At 49.7% G+C, this 18,797-nt stretch overlaps 1 protein-coding gene across 1 annotated transcript; it reads left to right on the top strand.

Moving 5' to 3' along the window:
* The first annotated feature begins 1,255 nt into the window (after positions 1–1,255).
* LOC129200997 (electroneutral sodium bicarbonate exchanger 1-like) lies at positions 1,256–17,270 on the top strand. Its single transcript, XM_054812225.1, has 17 exons — positions 1,256–1,340; positions 1,886–1,957; positions 2,307–2,366; positions 3,634–3,802; positions 9,572–9,746; positions 9,880–10,013; positions 10,688–10,933; positions 11,040–11,145; positions 12,061–12,222; positions 12,942–13,055; positions 13,379–13,540; positions 14,138–14,389; positions 15,176–15,244; positions 15,729–15,902; positions 16,002–16,139; positions 16,589–16,686; positions 17,183–17,270. The coding sequence occupies exons 1-17, from the start codon at positions 1,256–1,258 to the stop codon at positions 17,268–17,270; spliced, it is 2,304 nt and encodes a 767-aa protein (XP_054668200.1).
* The last annotated feature ends 1,527 nt before the right edge of the window (positions 17,271–18,797 follow it).

The raw sequence follows: 18,797 nt of genomic DNA, 5'->3' as shown, positions 1-18,797 counted from the left end.
ACAAAAGGCTGTGGGTAATAAAAGACAGGTTTGGGCCCCAAAAATGAGCATTTTGGCCCTGGAGAAGATGCTACAGCCAGCGCTTTGGACCCTAGAAAGCAGGTAGGGGAGAGGGGCCTGGAGAAGAGGCCTTGGGGGGTCTGTGCTTGAAGGCAGGGAAGGAGGACGCAGCTCCAGGCTGTACTGCGGGCTCTGGGCTGGAGAAGGGCAGGTGAGGCCCAGCTGCGCAGCCCTCCCCACGGGCACGTGGGGCAGCCAAAGCCAGCACATAGCAGAACGTGCTCCAGTCTGTACTGGGAAGGATCAGGGGTTCCAGTTTGTACTGGGACGTCCACAACCTCTCTGGCAGCCTGTTCCAGTGCCTCACTATCATCACAGTAAAGAGTTTCTTCCTAATATCTAATCTAAATCTCCCCTCTTTTAGTTTAAACCCATTACCCCTGTCCTATCACTACACCCCCTCATAAACAGTCCCTCTCCAGCTTTCCTGTAGGCCCCTTTGGGTACTGAAAGGTAGCAATTAGATCTCCCCGGAGCCTTGTCTTTTCCAGGCTGAACTGATACCTGTGAATATTGAAATACTAAGATCAATTCAAGCAATTAGATCCATTGCTCAATAGATGTAACCAAACAAAAGGGAAACCATTGTAACTTAGAAAATATTTAGTTGTAAGTTAAGAAGCTCTGGAACAATCTCATTTTAAACAGCTTGGCCTTGGAAGAACAGATGCGCAAAGATAAGAAAGTTACAAGGTGATCCCAAAAGCAGCCTTGAGGGATAAGGTATACGTCATACCAGGACTGAGTCTGAAGACCCCGGACGACCACCCGGAGGTGCCAACAAACATGCGCGAAAGACATTAGCATATGCTAACGAGTTCCCGGAAAAATCCATGAATGTGATAAGCACTACTTGGAAATATACTGAATATGTATATTAACATAGTATAAATACTTGCTAGTTTTGTCTTTTGGGTGTGCACGTTAGGTGGAGTTATCCCCCGTGCAGCCAGCGCTGCAATAAAGAATGCCTGCTTTCTAAAACTTCCAAATAAGTCTTAGAGAGTGAATTATTTTGCCGCTTTCCGGTAACAGAACAACCCCAACTCTCTCAGCCTGTCCTGGCGAAGGGCGTGGCCCAGTGGGGCTGTGAGGTCACAGAGCTCTCCCTTGATGTGTTGTGCCAGCAGGCAATGCTCCGGCAGTGGCAGCTGCAGCAGCAGTGGTCGCAGCATGGTGCGAGTGTGGGGGGGCCATGGTTCTCGCCCACCGCCTCCTCCTCCTGGTGGCCCTGCAAGCCTGGGATGCCCAGGCTGCTCCGAAACGAGCGCAGGGAGCAGGTAGGCGGGCAGGGGGCCAGCACCCAGCCCCAAGCAGTGCGGCCTGGCACCCACCGCACCTCAGCGTGGTGGCAGTGGGGCCGGGACTAGGGCTGTGTCTGGGAGAGGAGCTGGGCTGGGCTGGGTGAGCTGGGCAGGCACCAGAGTTTGGGCAGTGGGGCAGACACACCGTGGGAGGTGCAGAGGGGCTGCAGCAGCTTCCGGAACAGTTTTTGGGCAAGCAAAGGGGCTGGGAGTGGTGGTGCGGGGCAAGAAATCTGGTGCCGAGTCCCTCTGGCTTTCAGCCTCAGGGACGTCCCGGAGGGGCATGCTCAGGAGATGTCCGCTCAGTAAAACAGGAGCGCATCTGCTCTAGTCCTGCAGCCCTGCTCCCCTTGGATCAACCGCAGGTCCCTGGCCCACAGGAACACGCAGGGGTCGTGCTGGTGCAGCCTTTCATGGGCTCTCGACCACAACAAGCATAGACAATCACTTTTTCCTCCAGTTCCTTAGTGTGGGCTTCTTCTGTGTGCATGGAAACATCTCTGATCTGTGCTTGATTCCAGATGAGGGCATTGGCAGTGCTTATCGAGCTTCTCGGCTGGATCCTGGTTATGAGCCTCGGGGGTATCCCAGAGGTAACTTGTCGATGTCTGTTTGGTAGAAGGAATAAACGTTGATGTTTTAATAGGTTATTCGTGTGCAGTTTTACCTAAGCCCTTCTTAAGGATCTTCCAAGAGCTTTTTGTGCCTTGGAGGCATTGCACAAATGAGTCTTGAATATTTCTTTTCCTGAAGAACTGCTAGATCTTGGCAAAAAGGTCCCCCATGTTCCTTTTTAGGTGTGGGAACCTACCCCTTTCTGTGTGTCCCATGTCATTACCTCACCCCCTTCCAGTCACTGGAGGTGACTAAGGAAGAAGTAGATCACGCCATGCAATAGAAACTCTCCCCACCTCTGTCTGATTACCTGTTTGGTTCCTGCAGCCCGTGTCGATCAAGCTACTTGGTGGAATCCTGTTCCTGAGCCGGGGGGGCATCCCAGAGGTAAGTATTCAGTCTTCATTTGTTACCGGCCTTTTGTACTTGGTAGTATTTGGTTTGTTATTTGTTAATATCTTCTCGTGATCGTTCAGCCTTCCAGTGGCCAGCAGGCTCTTCTCTATAGGAATCGTGCATGATCATTTCTTCCTCGGGTGCTACATGCTCCCGCTTTAGTCTGGGCTTCCTTTTGTGTGGGAGAGGTCTCCTGGTAAGAAGGCCCCGAGAGGCCGTGTGTTCGTCCATCTAGTCATTGAGGGGTGTTGCACATGGCCTGGAGACAGTAGTTTGAAAGGTGCCAGCTCCCAGCCAAGAGGTCACCAGGCCTCTCTGCAGCTTTGGAGATCTCTGCCTGCGCCCGGGTCCCATGTTGTTGCCTGACCTGCTTCCAGTCGCCGCAGGTTGCTAAGGAAGAGGTGGATCACCACAAACAATGGAAATCTTTTCCATCTCTGCTTGATTACAGCTCTCCCTGTAGGCAATGGCTACTGGACTTCTTGACTTGGGCCTGTCCGTGAGCCTCAGGGTGATCCCACAGGCAGGTTCGTTCCCTTGAACGACCGAGCACGGACATTTTAATTTCCTGTTCATGTGAAATTCAGCTTACTGCTTTCTTGGCTGATGCTTGGGCACGCAGAAGAGCAGAGTGGGAATGGGTTGGGCTCAGTGATGTGCCCCAGAGGGCTCTGCCTTGCAAAGCTGTCTTTGCCAGCTTCTCCTCCCCTGCGCTGCTTCCAGTGCTGGCTGCAAAGCCAGCGGGCACGTTGGGGTTGAGCTTAGAGCTGGCGTGAGCTCCAAGACCTGGAGAGGCGGTGCCGTGCCCTTCAAGAGGAGAACTGTCTTCTGAGGAAGGGAAGCTCTCCTGAAGTGCGGGAGGAGGTGGAGAAGCTCAAGCAGAAGAGCGCTAAGCTGCATCTCCTTTAGCAAGCAGCTGCAGGAGCGAGCCAGGAAACTGCAGAGCATCCATCAGCTGATCAATGCTCGAGTGCCACTGCACATCTAAAGCTTCCCTGAAGAATTGTGTAGGACGTCGTTCCCTCAGCAGAGAGCTGGAGAAATGGGAGAGCCTGCTGGAGCTTTGCTGGCACGGGCCGAGCAGGATGACTTCTGACAGAAGGCTGCTGAGGAGCTTCAGGCTCAAGTAGCTGCAGATGAAGAGGGCTGCTGTTACGTGAGCACCCACTGCCCAACTTGGTCCCCTCACATCTTGCTGAAGAAGCTCGTGGAGGAGGCTGAGGCCACTAATTCAGGCCATACTGTACTTGTTGCCAAGGAGGAGTAAAACCATTCCCGAGCCAGGGCAGCCGGGAGGCCGAGCTGCACCTCTCCGTCTCGCAGGTGACACAGGTCAGCGGGCTGCTGCAGAGCGTCTGGAAGGCCGAGCCCGACACGCTGCTGCCCTCCCTGCAGGAACTCTTCGCTGTCATCTCCACCGCTGGTGAGTACCGCCCGCCAGGAAACGCGGCCGAGGGGTGGTGGTGGTGGTGGTGGTGGTGGGAGGGGTGTAGAGTAACGTGGGGGCTTGAGGAGAGCGGCAGGTTTGCCAACAGAAAGGAAAAGTTATACTGCTAGCATCGGTCGCTTTGCAGACATTGCCTTGGAACTGTTGCTTCCTGCCCAGATACTGAAAAGCAACTTTTTGGCCATGGAGAAAGCAAAGCCTTTTCTTCTCTTCTCCCCAACCCCCGCCCAAGAAGAGCTACAGGGGAAATGGTGATTTATTTAGCTGCAGAGCAGCATGGTTTTTGGAAAAACTCCTGTTGCAACGCTTTAAATGATATACTGGAGCAGAGTTGGAGTGTCCTGTTAGGAAAAAGTACAATTCAATACCAAAAGCTGCTCTTCCTCTTGCTCCCTCCAGAGGGGTAGCTTAGGTCTTGGAACTGTTTAGCCTACGAAACTGGGATATATGTAAAGAAGATACAAAACGTGGGTATCATAAGAAGGATTTGCTGTCTGAGTAATGTCGATGCAATTGTAAACAGGTCCTTTCTGACCTTAAAAAAATCTGTGAAGGACTGTATTAGCTCAGATTGGAAAGCGCCTTTGCTGTTGAGGCAGCTGGGCAACTTAACGTTATAACATTATATATTGCTATAACTGGCATGGTTAGCAGGCAGTTGTTGAGATAGGATGTGGGAATTATCAGCTGCGTTGGATCCTTAACATCAAGTATGATAAACAATTGTATGGTGGTGCTTTTTAGATAAAAAACCCCCACTTCTCAGTTCTGTTGATGACGGAGGAGGAAGTTGGCAGATTGTCACTTTCTTGCATGGATATTAGGTGAATGAAAGGCGTTTGTAATTCAGCGCCTTCATCCGTTGACGCTTTTCAATTTTGTTTTGCTTTGTAATGATAGAACGTTAGATGGAGGACAGACTTGTCTCAAAACTTTACAATTATAGTGAAGTCGTAGGAGAGAAGATAAAGCCTATTTTTTCTATGGGGTTTTCTTTTTAGTTTCTTACACTTTGTCATGTTCAACCATTACAGATCCTTCATTCGAACCTTCTGTTGCACTGGCAAGTCTTGTGCAGCACAGACCATTACAGATGATTACAGTTCTCATCAGGAGCCTGACTACAGATCCAAATGTGAAAGATGCAAGTATGACTCAAGCTCTGTGCAGGTCTGTAAAGGCAGGAAAAGTCTCTTTTTCTTGCCTTTTTTTGAAGCTATTTGTCGCTTAGGTGCCATTAAAAAACCCCCCCCCATACAAACAAAAGCCATAGGAGAAAAAAAACTCTCTTAAAATGGTATTCTAAGTTGTGCTGTTTGGCATGTGAAGGTACTATGTATTTATGATGCTATGGCTGTTACTGGCATGGTTTCAGTTGAAGGTTGCTGCCTTGATCGCTGATGTGGCTTCTTCCTCCTGCTTTGTTAGGGGTAGGGTGGGTGAAGAAGAGGGTGAAATAGAAACTAAGAGGAAGCCAGCGGTGTTCCTTTTAGATGCTATGTTTAGATCTCCCACCTTATGGGAGGTGGTATAAACAGGAAACTTCATGGTGTTTACAATCAAGCTGAGAAACAAGGCCTTGTTTTCAGAAGATCCACCTTTCTGCTTTTCCAAGAGGCAGAGTGGTGCTCTCGCATGATTGTCTTACCCATCATCTGGTTAGAAATGAGTTTTACTGCTTAGTTTTGAGGGTTTTCATCTGCTTAGATATCCTTGTGGATTTTTAGTAGGATTCACAGGGAACAGCCTCTGTTTCCATCTTCTCTCAAGGCTCCGGAGGTTTGTTGGATGTTCTTTGAATAGTAGAAGAATAGGAATGATGTAAAAACAATTGCATATTATGCTTCTTGTCACTAATGTAAACGTGAATCAACGTCGAGATAAGTTGCGCTGTTAACAGACTGTGATTCAGATTGCAATCTTGGTTAGTATCTTCAGCTATGTGAATAATAGCTGTGCAGCAAGTTGACAATGGGGGAAAGATGAAGACCTTGAAGCTCGTTGAATTATTGTTTTTAAAGCCTATGGAAGAAGCTGTTACTGAGCAGTGAAGGGTAGAAAAATGAGTAGAGCAGTTAAACAGGAGACTGTTAGAAATTTGTGTTGTTTAAAAAAAGTAACTTTAAAAAAGTCTGTCCACTGAAATAACGTCTGCTGTATTATTTTTTAATGCTTACACATTCATGTAGCGTAGCACTTGCGTATCTTGGTGAAATACTGAGGGGTTTTTTCACAGTGAAAACATTTCTCGTGTTTACATTAAATTGCGAAGCCATATTTCATTTGAAAACATAATGAGAAGCAGCAGCATTGATATTGTAATTTGGTGTAAGACATATCCTTCGGAGACTTTAAAATCTGTTCAGTCAAGCAGATTCTTTTAACTAAGCTGTGTGCCCAGTCTAAAATTCAAAGCTGGGAAATTCAGAAGGATTTGTGCATGCTAATAATTTGCCAGTAATGTGCTGGTGATTAATTTTCATGTTAGTGTAATTGTAACATTTACATTGCGGTACCCGCTTCAACCCAATGTGATTGTCTAATTGTAGCTTTAGAATGGCTTCTCTGTGCGCCTCTGCTTAGGGAAGTAATGCAGTGCTGAGCTTTGGGTGTAATAGGAGCTGTTATTAGCCCACAAGTGCTCTTTCTTCATACTAGCCGTCTGGTGGGGTTTTTTCCTCTTCTTTTTGAAAGAGCAGTGCAATCTTACTTGCCTCGTTCATTCTTTGAAGTAATACTTGATTTTAAGAGTCTCTAGTTCTGTTCCAAGGAGCTCACTTCTTAGGTACCCCTGGTTATTTCTGTTTGTAGATACTCTCATGTCAACACTGTATCCAGTTTCTTTTTCCATCTCTGGCAACCCCTTGCAGTGATTACTCTCTTCTGGCTTAGAGGAGTCATTGTAAAGAGAATAATGCAGCTGGAATGTCTGGAGCACCAAATGACAAGTTGTCATCAGGCTTGCATCATTCCCAGGTGATGCAGAACTCCAGGCACAGCAAGGTCTCCTGATGGGAGGAAGCTGATCTTTGGTGACTGCAAATTAGAGACCTTGTTGCACACTTCCTGAGGACAACTTTCGTGACCCTGCAGAGTCTGTCTAAAGTTGACCACAGATTAGTAAATAATCTGTAATTAGACTAATAAATGGAATCTTTTCAGTCAGGGGTTATATTAGGTACAGGTTCGTATAAGAAATGGCGCTTGCTTTTTGGAATCATTGCGCTGTTCTTAATTAGCTCACCTGTTTCATGAAACCTTCCCTGAAGCATCAGTGAGGGAAAGCAGAAAATTGTCGAATCTCTTCTATGATATACGACTACGTTAAGGGTCTACTACAGAGGCCTCAGAGGAGGTTGACTGCCTGTACTCACTATCCTGACAAGTACACTGCTTACTTGCACTTTGCTAAGAAAAATTCCAGACGTGACCAGGCCCTTTGCCCTGTTGCTAAAAATGTAAAATATTGTAAAAGATGTTAAATTTTTGGATGGGGATGCTTTGTAGTCTGAGGATCTTCTGTTTTATTGTTGTTTTGGTTTTGTGGTTTGTTTGTTTCTCTAATCTGAGGGATTTGCATTTGAGGTGGCAGATTCTTTGTCTGATGTGGCTAAGCAGCTATTTTTGTGAAAGAAGTTACTGTCTGAGGTTGCACAGCTAATTTCTTTCTCTCCAGAGATATCAGAAATATTGTCCTTGTTAGGCACATATATGGATAGCAGACCTGCTCGTTTTAGGGTGACATGAGGCAGAAGGTCCTCTTGAGGTCTTGAAGGTTTTTTTAATCTGGTCAAACACGAAAAACATCCTCTATGTTTTCATTCATGCTCATCACGTCCCGTATTGTTATCTGCTTTTGTATTAAAAATGCAGTCATTGATTGCAACAGAGCAGGAGAGAAGTAAATGCAACACAGAGAGAGGATTTAGTAACCAAAAGGTCTAATCTTCAGCTACTGGATACCAGAGTAGATGTTTTTAGGCCACTCTCAAGCATGTCTGCAAGTTTACTTCTGTTTCCTCTTCTGGCTTTTGTTTCTGCTCTTCAGAGCATTGACTCTGCTTGTAAAGAGCAGAAACAGATTTGAAGGATGGGAATTCTCTCTTTGTCAAATATACAGAGAATGGGGCAGTTACTGGGCACCAAAGCCAGCTCACGTCGGAACCAAGAGGTTCCCCTGGTTTCCAGGGTCCAAAGCGTTATTTGTAGCATGTAGCCCACCCTTCTCAGTGCCCAAAGCCTCCTTTCCAGGGCCAAAATGCTCATTTTTAGGGCCCAAACCTGTCTTTTATTACCCACAGCCTTTTGGGAGCGCCCACAGTTTCATTCTTAGGGCCTAAACCCTCAAGGCAGAGCCAGTCCCCTGGCAATGCCCACCCAAGTCCCGTGATTGATGAGCTGTCTGACCCATTGTTTGATGGGAGGAGCAAGGGGAAGTGCCAGGCAACCAATCAGAGGAAAGATCACCAGAGGGAAGGGCGGGCACTGTGGGGGAGTGACCCCTCAGACAGCCAATCAGTGAGAGCAGCACCACAGGGAGGGGCAGGCCCCGAACCAGGGCAGAGTGACAGCCCAGGGGATCAATCCAGAGCAGCGTCACCTTAGCGGAGGAGACTGACAGCCCTCCCAACCTATGCCGGCCAAGCCCAGTGTGAGAGGAAGGCGGGCTCCCCTGGCAGCCAGGCCCAGCTTCACCATGGTGCCCGTGGGGCCTGTCCTGAGGCCGAGCAGCCCCTGGCCCAGGCCTGGGGCCCGTCTTCCCCCTTCCACCCCTCTGCCCCCGTCTCCCTCTCCCCCCCTGCCCACCCACATGTTCTGGAGGGACATAGTAGGAGGCAGTCCTATTACCTTTGACAGGAAACATTCAGCTCTTCCAAGGAAAAAGAGAAAGGTTGGATGCAGCTCATCCGAACAACCAAAATCCAATGTTTTCCTACTCCTCAGTGGAAAATCAGTGGGTCAGTGCCCACTGACTCCTTCCATTGTCCTTCTCTTGTCAAGTCCTCACTTCAGCCAGTTCTTCTCCTATAAAAACACCTGAAGAACCCTGTAAAATGAAAGCTGTTTCAAATCCTCCGGTATAATAAGGGAGAATTTGAACGTTCTCAAATGAGAGGCAATGTTTTTCGCAAAGCTTTCCAAATTGTCCAAATTCTGCTGCTGCTGAAATTAGTGGGGGTCTTTCTTCAGTGGGAGCAGAATTCAACAAGCTGTAACGCTTCAGCAAATTCTACCCCAAGCATTTTGCATGGGGACTGTGCAAATGCAATCCTAATGTCACAAAATGGCTGAAAAATGCAGCTGTACTGCTGTATACTTTTGGAAGGGAGTCTACCTGTCTTTCTGGGGTTAGTTGGTTCAGTGAAGGGGCTTCACATTACCAGCTCGGTCCCCTGGGCTGGGCAGGTGAGATCTGGGCAGCTGGGCTCAGCCACAGCACCACTGCAGACAGATTTTCTTGATTTGGGGTGGAAGCAGCTGTGTAAATACCTCCAGGGAGAGCTCTGCTGCTTCTCCAAGCAAGGGACAGTTGCAGTAAGAGGGGATGGGCTTTCAGGTTTGGTCCTTTTTCTTTTTGTTGGAGGGGTTTTTTGTGCTTGCTTGGTTTCTGCCGGGTATAAAACGGCCGAAGGAGACTGCTGCTGGTTAGCAATGAAGGTTACTGTCTGCTTGGGCTTGTCCTTCTGCAGCAAAACCCCCTCTGTGTGGTCTTGCAGGGAAACAGTCTATTTGTTTTTCCTTCCTCCAGGCTCTTTGGAGGTTTGATCCTGGACGTGAAGCGCAAAGCCCCGTGGTTCTGGAGCGACTTTCGGGATGGTCTGAGCCTGCAGTGTCTGGCGTCCTTCCTCTTCCTCTTCTGTGCCTGCATGTCCCCTGTCATCACCTTCGGGGGACTGCTGGGGGAGGCGACCGATGGCCACATCGTGAGCACCACTCTTGGGTGGCGTGGGGGAGCGCAAAACTCATGCAAAATCTTCGCTGCAGTGAATTTGCTTTGGGTTTTTTCTTCTTTTTCCCATTGATTTATTTCCTCGCTGCTGCCTCTTCCCTGGACAGAGTGCCATGGAGTCACTGCTGGGCGCATCCATGACCGGCGTGGTGTATTCCCTCTTTGCTGGCCAACCTCTCACCATCCTTGGCAGCACTGGACCCGTCCTCGTGTTCGAAAAGATCCTCTACAAATTCTGCAAGTAAGGCCGGCTGCCGCGGCCGAGTGCCGCGAGAGCCTTCAGGAGGCAGTGGTGGAGAAAAGATGTTTTTCTCGTCTTTTTCTCAGTGAGAGTTGTTAGATTTCAGTTGTTTTCTGTGTCGCAGACGTTGCACGCTGCTGCTTTAGTATGTGATGGTGCAAGAGCCCTTGGTCTCTGAAGGATGGATGAGGTTGTTTGGGGTTTTTAGGGTTAAAATGAAGCAGGAAGAGGAGAAGCCATAAGGATGGGGATCCTTGTGTTGTGATGAGTTTGATGTGAGATGAGACACCCTGATTGCAATTCAATTTATTCTTCAGCCCCAGCTTGCTGGTAGCAGGTGACTGGGTGCAAAATCAGCCGGGGTTTTGGTGTTAGGGCATGGGGGTGATGTGGGAGGACACCACCTTCCACAAAGGGCCCTGACCTCAATTAGCCTCCAAGGCCTTAACACAAGCTAATTGTTAAATAACAATCATGAAATAATTGGCCTCTCCTCCTGCAGGTCCGCACCCTGCACCGCAGCCCCAAGGCTGTCTGTAGTAGGACATGGAAAGTGCATTTACCATCTGCAGCCTTGACGTGCTCCTAAATTGCTCGTGATTTTCCCCGAAGGAAGGCACGGCTCGGCGCCTCTTCCTGGCCTTTCCACCCTTTGTTTGATTTTGGTTTCCCAGGGAGTACGCGCTCTCCTATCTCTCTCTGCGGGCCTGCATCGGGCTGTGGACTGCCTTCTTCTGCATAGTGCTGGTGGCCACCGACGCCAGCTGTTTGGTGTGCTACATCACCCGCTTCACCGAAGAAGCCTTCGCCTCCCTCATCTGCATCATCTTCATCTACGAGGCTCTGGAGAAGCTGAGTCACCTGCGAGAGACCTACCCTGTGCACATGCACAGCAAGCTCGACTTCCTCACCGTCTACTAGTGAGTTTTTCTTTTCCTCCTAAAAGGCTGCTGCCCCTTGGCAGGAGCTCAGGGCTGCACCTCCGTTGCCTTTCCCTCACCCTCGTCTTGGCTTTTCTCCTCCCAGCTGTAAGTGTGAGGCACCAAGCCATCCCAGCAAGGCAACCCTGCGTTTCTGGGAGAGCAACGAGATCGACGTGTCTGGCATCGCCTGGGAAAACCTCACGGTGACTGTAAGTGCCCCAAGCCACTACTTCCGCGGCCGCGGGGTCCAGGGGCGTTCACATTTTGCAAAAGTCAGAGCCCTTCGGGTGATGAGGGGCTTCAGACTGTGCTAGTGCTGCTCTGCAAAGGCATTCTTTAAATCTAACGTGTGGTTTTAACCCGCTTGGTCCTGGGAAGGAGAGTCCACCTTGTCCCCCCAACATCGTGGGTAATAACTGTCCTCCTTGACCCTGTCGCAGGACAATTTTTCTGACCAGGAGCAAGGTTAAGTGGGTGGTTTGATTCTTGTAGAAGTTGGAGGACTTAAGTTCCTGCTTGAAGGTAGTCCTTAGCTTCCTTACTTGGTTCCTAAGAACTCCAGTCCTTGCTTGCTTACTCAGCACTGTCTGTAGGTCCATGCATAAATTTGCACGTCTGAGCAGCCTCTCGGGCTGCTGTTGCTGGAAGCAAAGCCCAGGCATAGGATGGGAGGCTCTTCAGGACATCTTCATCCCCTCTTGGCCGTGTCCTGGGAGCCCTTCGCTGGGAAGGGACGATTCGTCTCTTCTCCTTTCCTTCCGCGGTTGTCTTAGCCCTCCTTCCCTGCTCCCTCTTTCTCTATCCCCAAGAACTTCCAGTGTTTCCTTCCCCTCTTGGCGTCTTCTTCAGCCACGGTTGCCTGCCATTCGAGCGGAGGATGTGCCATGGGTCTGTGATATGGTGTCCCATCACATCTCGCCTCTCCGCTCTCCTCTGTGCGGTTCGATGTGTCACTTGTTCAGCTGCTGCTCATTCAATATAAATCTCCGTCAGCAGCAGCAGCAGCAGCAGCAGCAGTTACAAGGTCATGGATCTTGGACCAAGATCCTCAAAAGCCCCGAGTTATCCCAGGTTTCCTTGCCGCACGTGCACTACCTTTGTGTCCTGACGCTCTGTTTCTCCAGGAATGTCGGTATTTGCATGGAGAGTTTCACGGACCTGCCTGTGGACGCAATGGCCCCTACGCGCCTAATGTCCTCTTCTGGTGCTGCATCCTCTTCTTCTCCACCTTTGTCCTGTCGAGCTTCTTGAAGAAGTTTAAAAGCAGCCGTTACTTCCCAACCAGAGTAGGTAGAAGATGGTGGCCGGCAGCAGTCTCCACACTCATTTCCCAAAATGGCTTTCCCGGAGCGCTAAGCAGTATTTGCCACCGCTTGGTCAAGCTGGGAAACATTGACCTTGAAGGCCAAACTCTCCAGCAGCTTGGATGTCCCTCCCTCGTTTCCATGAGTGCTAAACGACCGTGGCGTTTCCCACCTGCCTCGCGACCTGCCCCCGAGCGATATTTTGCTCAGGCAGTGGGAAAAGAGGTCTTCCAAAGTTGTGGGGGTTTATTTGCCTTTTTTTTTTTTTTTTTTTTTTAACCTTCTGTGCATTATGCTCAAGGGGAAAGTTGGTTCAAATGAGGAGCTGCCATAGGAAAAGACACTTTTTCTTCCTTTTGAGGAACATACGATGCCTCAGTGCGCCTTATTCCCATTTTAGCTGTGAGCGTGGCTGCAGTGGCAGCCATCTGCTTCCTTATTTTTTAATATTTTTTTTACTTAAGGTTTGAATTCAAACAACCCTCTTCCACCTAATTAAACTCTTTTTTTTTTTCTTGTCTGACACCAGCTCTCACAGAGACAAGCACAGCAACAGTAGCTAACCAAGGGATTTGGCTGCATGTCCTCAGAGTGGTGGGATTTTGTTAACCAGCCTTAATGTTGTTGATGTCTCTCATTTTTCCATCTCATGTTGCGGCCCCCTTTGCGATGCCCCTTTCAGCTCTGGTTTCTTGCCCCAGGTGCGGTCCACAATAAGTGACTTTGCTGTTTTCCTCACCATCGTCATCATGGTGCTCACTGACTTCATGACTGGGATCCCGTCACCGAAGCTCCACATCCCCCATACGTTCAAGGTAGGGGGGGTGTTGTGGCACGGAGCGGGTTTCACCAGGGCAGGACAGGGCTGAGTCTGGAGGAGATGCTGGTGGTGTGACCATCTCCTCCTCCACCTCCAAGTGCATCGTTTCCTCCTGGATATGAGAAGACAGCCCCAAAACTAGGTACCTGCAGGAGAAATAGCTACAGGTGCTTGCAAAGAGGATGCTGGCACTGCTGAGCCCCGGGGTGACGTGAAACCAGGGCTGGGAGATGCTGTGACACGGGGATGGAGGGGAAAATCCAAGCCGGTGAAGTAGCTGGGCTGGGAGACGAGGCTGATGTGTGTGCTTTGTTGCAGCCTACCAGAGACGACCGCGGGTGGTTCATCAGCCCCACAGGACCCAACCCTTGGTGGACGGTGGTGGCTGCGCTCATCCCAGCTCTGCTTTGCACCATCTTGATATTCATGGACCAGCAGATCACTGCTCTTATCGTGAACAGGAAGGAGCACAGGCTGAAGGTAAGGGGCTGCAGGAGACAACCCCATCCCCAACCCGCTCTGGGCTGCAGGTACGGGGAGAAGCTCCAATTCCAAATGCCTTGTGAAGGCATTGGTTTGCAACAACGTCAGGCAGCGTGGCAAGATGGTCTCCTGGCTTAACGATGACACAGGGAGCAAACGACAACAGGGGAGTTCAGATGAGCAATCTTTCGGAGGAGCATATTAAGCTTAGAGCGTTGTAGAAGCACGCTTTTGTTTTAAAATGTCAGCAGCAGCTGGGGAACGAATCATTTTGATGTGCTGCCAGGGATAACTGAGAGTCATATCTTACTCGCAAGTGGTAGAAATGTCTTTATGAATGAAAAATAGTAAGGTGGTTTTTTTTTGTTGAGAAGTAGATACAAACTCCCCAAATCCACTTTGTCTGAAGTGCTGCCGGATTGTCATGCAAGGTGCTTGCGCAAAGACTGGATACATCCTTATTTGTTTCCAGTTCGTGTTTTAAATTTTCAAGACGTCGACTTGAGCTCAAACAGGGTTGTTTGGGTCTGACTTGCGACGTTGTCCTTGCTCTTGTCCCGTGAGATGCTCTGTTTCTTGTTTCGCTCCGCGCAGAAAGGATGCGGGTACCACCTGGACCTCTTCATGGTGGCCGTGATGCTGGGGGTGTGCTCCGTGATGGGGCTGCCGTGGTTTGTGGCTGCGACCGTCCTGTCCATCACCCACGTGAATAGCCTCAAAGTGGAGTCTGGCTGCTCAGCTCCAGGAGAACAGCCCAAGTTTCTGGGGATACGAGAGCAGAGAGTCACTGGCTTGATGATCTTTGTGCTCATGGGCTGCTCAGTCTTCTTCACTTCGGTGTTAAAGGTAAGAGGAAAATGGAAACCACCCAACAACCGCGAGCTTTTTGGAGGTTATGCAAAACTAGTCCCCTTTCTCCAGGCCTGAGTAGCTGTGGAGCAGAGGAGGAGGTGATCCCAAACCTTGGGGCTCGATCCGTGGTGGGAACCACCCTCGGTTGCACTTTCCAGCCCTTCAGACCCCAGTTTGGCACGCTCGAGCCAAGCGAGCAAGCCAACTGCTTGGATTTTCAGATGTCTTTCAGGCCCACCCGTGTTTATGGGTTACGATGAAGCGTATTTAGAGCAGTACCTCTGCTCTTTCAACCAGGCAGCATGTTATCGGTTGCAATTTGTTCCCCCAGATGCCTCGGAACAGCCGTTCCCAGTAGCTAAACGCGCTGAAATCGTCCCCGTGGGCTTCCTTGCGTGTTCCTCCCACAAAGTAATCTCATCTCTAGGCTCACAGGAGGCATGCTGCTCTTGCGTGTTGCCACAAGAACACGTACAAATGTTTTTCTACCGTCACAGAACGCGGCATATGGTAGCATGGGCGAAATCACCTATTTTCCTCCAACCTTTCTGGAAAACAGGATTATTCTGATGAAGTGTAACTCAAAAGCTCAGCCTAAAGCAGAGCATTAAATCATTCGCACGCACAAAATCTCTGATGGTTAAAATGCGACACTTCTCTAACCCTGTGGAAGCTGGAAGGCTTTAGGCAATTTTAGGCAGGGACTGTAGAAGAGAGCGGTAATACTGAAAATGCAATTTGAAAACAAGAATGCACTAACTTCTGTATTTATTTTTGGAGTTTATACCAATGCCTGTGCTTTATGGCGTCTTTCTCTACATGGGTGTGTCGTCGCTCAGAGGAATTCAGGTACGGCCTCTTTTACAGCGTGTTGGGTCCCTGGTATTTCATCTCTATAGAAGCAGGTAAAAAAAGCAGTGGCATGGGGGGAAAAACCCCTCTCCGAAAGCAAGCGATCAAAATATTTTGTGTAAGAAAAAGATTGGAGGAGGCACAGGAGGTGTATAGGGCCGGGAGGACCGGGCAAGTTCAGGGCAGGTTACGGGAAAATGGGGGAATTCAGCGCGAAGGGAAGGCGATTTCTGTGGCTGGTGGAAATCCTTGCTGGGGGATTCAGCGTGCTGAGAAACGCTGAGAACAGAATAACGGGGAATAATTGCAGTTCGGTGGGCAGCTCTCGCGGGCAAGCCGGTTTATAGATGGAGCGGAGGGAAAATTGGGTGCTGCTCGCAGAGGAACGCGGTGGGATCCAGGATTTCTCATTGCAAGTGAGATCCTGAACACTCCCTCCGCGTCTCCCCGGGGCCAGAAACTTCTCACTGTTATTTTACAGTTCTTCGATCGCTTGAAGCTGTTTGGGATGCCGGCGAAACACCAGCCGGATTTCATCTACCTGCGGCACGTCCCCTTGCGAAAGGTGCATTTCTTCACCATGATCCAGCTGATCTGCCTCGTCCTGCTCTGGGCCATCAAGGTGTCGCGTGCCGCCATCATCTTCCCCATGATGGTAAGAGCCGGTGCTGCTCGGCGTCGGGGTGTTTGTAGCGTCGGAGCGAGCTGTGGCATCATCTCTGACCTCGCTGCATCTTCCCTCTTATTCGTGAAGGTTTTGGCTCTCGTTTTTGTCCGGAAAGTGATGGATTTCTGCTTCTCGAAGCGAGAGCTCAGCTTTCTGGATGACCTTATGCCAGAAAGCAAGCAGAAGAAGTTGGACGATGCCAAAAATGAAGCCAAAGAAGAAGAGGTGAAGCTTGCTGGGTGCTCGGGGCCGGGCGTCTCCCTCGGGCTGTGAGATTGCCTCTTTCTGCCACAGCTCGTCTTTAAATGTCGGGGCAAGATCAGAACTAAACAGAAACGGATCCTAATAGCCTGGATCACACATCGTAACCTTTTGTCCTAAATTAGCAGTGAGCTTAACACTTGACTAGAGGTATAATTTTAAAAATGAGTCCTATAATAAAGATTATTATTATTATTATTAATTATTATTAATACTACGGAAAGGTTTACTCATAATAGCGTTTTTTAATCCCCCCAAAGTATTTGGAGTGAAAGGTCTTCACCCTGCTGCACTAATAGCTAAAGCTGCCGCAGGTCAGGAGGAGAGGACAGCGTGCAACGTCTTTACTGGGTGCTGAGTTTATCTCCGCTTTGATTAAAGACCGAGAACTTGATTTGTCCCTTTTCCGTCAGGAGTCCCAGAAGGTGATGGAAGCTGCTGCTGCAAATTGGGTTCAACTGAAAGTGGGGAAGACCAGCGACTTGGATATCCCACAGCAAAGCAGCGACAGGTAAAGTGCCACCAAGCGCCAGGACCCCCGGCAAGATTCGTTTGAAGGTGTTTGGCACCGTCTTTATCGAGCGTCCCTCGATAAAGCGGTCCGCTCGGCGGGAAAATCAAATTTCTGGGCAGGGCTGCTGGAGACGATGGCGGGGCTCTGCCCCTGCGCAGAGCGGCTGCACAACTCCCATTTAACCCCCAAAACTTGCATCATCAGTGACTTTAGGGTAGCAGGAGATCCTCATATTTAAGAAAGAGGTGGTGTAGGCACGACCTGTAGCAGCAGTGGCTTAGGAGCCCGCTCCAGGGCTAAACGCCAGCAAGAGCCTTTGCCTGGAGCTGTTGTTCTACAGGCTTGCCTCCCGCAACTCCTCATCCAGCAAAACCTCCGGTGCTTACGCTGAGCTTTGGTTCCCCGGGCCCCCCTGGTCCTCTTGCTGGTGCTAACGCACTTGGCGGCAGCAGTTCCCGTAATCACGGATTGCGATGTAAAATATTTATTGCAGGACCGATCCTTCCGAGATTAATATCTGGGATGAAATGTCGAAAACGACCGTGTGGAAGACTCTCCCTATGAACACAGAAACAGTCTGAATTTGGGGAGGAAAAAGGTAAAGGACCGCATGCGAGCGTGACGAGACGCGCGCGTACGGTTTTCCCGTGCTTCGGCCGGCAATGCTGAGCAAACGAGCAGCGGCGAGGACGGTGGCATGCCAGCCAGCTCCTCTCTGCCGCGGTGGTCCCACGAACGGGGCTCAAACCCCATCATCCACTGATGATGCTCTCCCTTTTTTTTTTTGGCAGGCGTTGCCAGGCGACTCGCTCCGCCTTGAGGGTTCAGGCCCTAAGAATGAAACTGTGGGCCCTCACAAAAGGCTGTGGGTAATAAAAGACAGGTTTGGGCCCCAAAAATGAGCATTTTGGCCCTGGAAAGGAGGCATTGGGCACTGGAGAAGATGCTACAGCCAGCGCTTTGGACCCTAGAAAGCAGGTAGGGGAGAGGGGCCTGGAGAAGAGGCCTTGGGGGGTCTGTGCTTGAAGGCAGGGAAGGAGGACGCAGCTCCAGGCTGTACTGCGGGCTCTGGGCTGGAGAAGGGCAGGTGAGGCCCAGCTGCGCAGCCCTCCCCACGGGCATGTGGGGCAGCCAAAGCCAGCACATAGCAGAACGTGCTCCAGTCTGTACTGGGAAGGATCAGGGGTTCCAGTTTGTACTGGGATGTCCACAACCTCTCTGGCAGCCTGTTCCAGTGCCTCACTATCATCACAGTAAAGAGTTTCTTCCTAATATCTAATCTAAATCTCCCCTCTTTTAGTTTAAACCCATTACCCCTGTCCTATCACTACACTCCCTCATAAACAGTCCCTCTCCAGCTTTCCTGTAGGCCCCTTTGGGTACTGAAAGGTAGCAATTAGATCTCCCCGGAGCCTTGTCTTTTCCAGGCTGAACTGATACCTGTGAATATTGAAATACTAAGATCAATTCAAGCAATTAGATCCATTGCTCAATAGATGTAACCAAACAAAAGGGAAACCATTGTAACTTAGAAAATACTTAGTTGTAAGTTAAGAAGCTCTGGAACAATCTCATTTTAAACAGCTTGGCCTTGGAAGAACAGATGCGCAAAGATAAGAAAGTTACAAGGTGATCCCAAAAGCAGCCTTGAGGGATAAGGTATACGTCATACCAGGACTGAGTCTGAAGACCCCGGACGACCACCCGGAGGTGCCAACAAACATGCGCGAAAGACATTAGCATATGCTAACGAGTTCCCGGAAAAATCCATGAATGTGATAAGCACTACTCGGAAATATACTGAATATGTATATTAACATAGTATAAATACTTGCTAGTTTTGTCTTTTGGGTGTGCACGTTAGGTGGAGTTATCCCCCGTGCAGCCAGCGCTGCAATAAAGAATGCCTGCTTTCTAAAACTTCCAAATAAGTCTTAGAGAGTGAATTATTTTGCCGCTTTCCGGTAACAGAACCACCCCAACTCTCTCAGCCTGTCCTGGCGAAGGGCGTGGCCCAGTGGGGCTGTGAGGTCACAGAGCTCTCCCTTGATGTGTTGTGCCAGCAGGCAATGCTCCGGCAGTGGCAGCTGCAGCAGCAGTGGTCGCAG

Source organism: Grus americana, unplaced genomic scaffold, assembly GCF_028858705.1.
Source record: "Grus americana isolate bGruAme1 unplaced genomic scaffold, bGruAme1.mat scaffold_75, whole genome shotgun sequence".
NCBI classification, from domain to species: Eukaryota; Metazoa; Chordata; class Aves; order Gruiformes; family Gruidae; genus Grus; species Grus americana.
The sequence above is the reverse complement of the archived record's forward strand: the minus strand, read 5'-3'. Positions and strand labels throughout refer to the sequence as shown.